The 2,524-nt window shown below is 44.0% G+C and overlaps 1 protein-coding gene across 1 annotated transcript in view; it reads right to left on the reverse strand.

The window, feature by feature from the left end:
• LOC107153349 (mannose-binding protein C-like) overlaps nucleotides 1-1,725 on the reverse strand; it is a 4,610-nt gene extending 2,885 nt beyond the window's left edge. The window contains exons 1-2 of the mRNA XM_015498887.2: nucleotides 1,349-1,725; nucleotides 854-970 (exon numbers count right to left, since the gene is read on the reverse strand). Of these exons, the coding sequence (XP_015354373.1) occupies nucleotides 854-970; nucleotides 1,349-1,523 (292 nt within the window). The 5' untranslated portion in view covers nucleotides 1,524-1,725. The remainder of the gene's footprint in view (nucleotides 1-853; nucleotides 971-1,348) is intronic.
• Nucleotides 1,726-2,524: the final 799 nt, after the last annotated feature.

Consider the following 2,524-nt stretch of genomic DNA (forward strand, 5'->3'; position numbering starts at 1 on the left):
ATATATATATATATATATATATATATATATATATATATATATAGAGAGAGAGAGAGAGAGAGAGAGAGAGAGAGAGAATCTCATTATTTGAGTGAGGAGAGTCTGAGGCAAGTTGTTTGTCATAGATGGCAAAAAATAGCAGGTTCTCTCATAAAAAAATAGAGACTATTTTGACACTCCTTGAAACTGGGCCAGATTTGTGACTTGTTAGGAACAATCAATGTGGCAGAAATGGTAATGTATGTGTTGTGAGCGTCAGGAGGCCTTGAAGATTCTATTCTTTCTACAACTTGGAATATAAAAATTTCTGCTATTTGAACAAGCCCTGGCTGACCTGTCAGATAAGAGGTCTGTGGCTCAATTAATCTCAATCAAGCTGACACCCACATATGAATGAAACCATGGGTCATCCATCAGTTGACCACAGACTGAGCTCAGCTAAAACCAGAATTTCTGTGGCTGGCGCACAAAATTGTATTTAAATAAATGATTGTGTTTTGAACCCACTAAGGTTTGGCTTGATTTCTTATGAAGAGATAACTGCCAAGACATGGATGTACTCTCTTGGGACAAAAGACATATTAAGCCCACAGTCAGTTGTCCTACTTTCTCTGTCTGGGCCCAGGGTATGCTTGGTGAGGCAGCAGCCCTGAGAGGTTAGTAAATCTGTATTTAGGCATTGGTGGCAATGCCTCAAGGCTCCAAGTAACCTAGAGAGGGCTGAGGGCCTTGGGACAAGAAGCAGAGTCAGGCCTCTTCCCTTAAAGTGTCAGGAAAAGGACACCTCCCAGCTGATATTTTGGGTTCAGGAAAATGAGCACCTTTAACGCAATCTTCTCTAGATGGATCTTACCTGGACATGTTCCAGGGTCTCCCTTTTTACCCACTGCCCCTTTTGATCCAGGGGGACCTGGGGGGCCTGCAGGCCCTAACTTTCCAGGTGGGCCTTGCAAGCCTCTGAGCCCTTGACCTGTTGGAAGATAAAGAAAACATGACTCATTTTCTGTGCTTTTGCTTTTACCCAAGAACTTGATGTGGAATCCCTTCCCAGAGAAAGGAGACATTGACTCAGGGCCAACCTCTGAGCCACTTATTCCAAAGACTCAGTGAAGAAATAATCCTCCTGTGTTGCCTGAAGGATGCTTTCCTGGACAGGCAAGATAACATATGTCACAAAATGATGGGTGGAGGTCTAAAATGGCAGAGGACAGGAGATGCATCTCTGATTTGAGTTATATTATATAGCAGAGAAAACCTTAACCTGCCTAGATAGGACATTCCTCCTGTTTCCCCAGCCAGTTATATCTGGAAGGTAAAGAGTCACACAGCTGGAAGAGCCAACAGGTACCTGGTTCTCCCTTTTCTCCCTTGGCTCCATCACGTCCATCTTTGCCTGGGAAACCGTTCATGCCTGGAGGAATACAGGCCATCACAGGGCAGGTCTTTTGAACTTCCTCATTGGTTACAGTATCTGATGTCACCAGACACAGAAGAAGGAGAAGGAATGGTAGAAACAGGAACATGGTCCTCAGCTTACTATGAGATAAGTCACGAAAGATTATCTTGTTTAGTTAAGCAGCCCATAGTTGTCACACATGCCCTTTGTCCTGAAACTTGGGCACAGGCAAAGAATTAGTGGGTGACCCCTTCCTGGCCTCTAGATTGAATATTTAGAAAAGGAAACCTTCCTTGTAACATTGTTGATTAATATTTTAACAAAAGTCAGCACAGTGACATGCAGCAGGGGCCTTAGAGGGCACCACCAGAGCCCAGGCCTCTGATGTTGCTGCTAGAAGACAGGGAATATGCTGCCTGTGGCTGTGAGAGCAAAACCACATTTTCACTCACTCATGCCTATTGGCTGAAGATGTGGGAAAGCAGGAGTACCAGGTGTCTGCAGAAGCTCCCTCTCTCCCCCCACCTCCCTTTGTGCCATCTGCAAACCAAACCCCAGGTTCATATCTGTGCAGATGATTTCCCTCCAGAGCCACTCAACTCTCATTTATTCAGTTCCAGGCACTAAGTTGCAGACAGTGATACAGAGAGTAAGAGTTAGGTCCCAGTCTCAGATCAATTCATCTTCTAGTCACTAACCTACCCCAGAAATAACTTTTGATTGTGCTTTTGATTGGTGTTTTATTTCCCACAACAAAACATCCCACTAGAAACTTCTCAATACCTTTGCCCCAAAACACTGCTAGATCCCTTTCTACTTCCCTTCATGTTTCCCCTATATTTTCTGAGTTAGAATCTTTGGCAATTAGACAAACTGCCTCTCTCTCCTTTTTCAAAATCTCTGTCTTCCAAAGCTTTCTTCCAGTTATTCCTTGCTGGGAAAGCTTAGCAACCCAATCCCATGGAAGTAATGCTCCATGGCTCTCTTTGAAAACAGAGGCAGTCTCCTTTGCAATAGATAATTAAAGAAATTTGATGGTGTGGTTTTCCCCAATATGATTTCTGTCTGCTTGTGCCTCTGCCCATTACCTGTCGAAAGCCTCCTCCAGGTCTCTAGAGTCAAGTTGAG

This window comes from Marmota marmota, unplaced genomic scaffold, assembly GCF_001458135.2.
Source record: "Marmota marmota marmota unplaced genomic scaffold, marMar, whole genome shotgun sequence".
NCBI classification, from domain to species: Eukaryota; Metazoa; Chordata; class Mammalia; order Rodentia; family Sciuridae; genus Marmota; species Marmota marmota.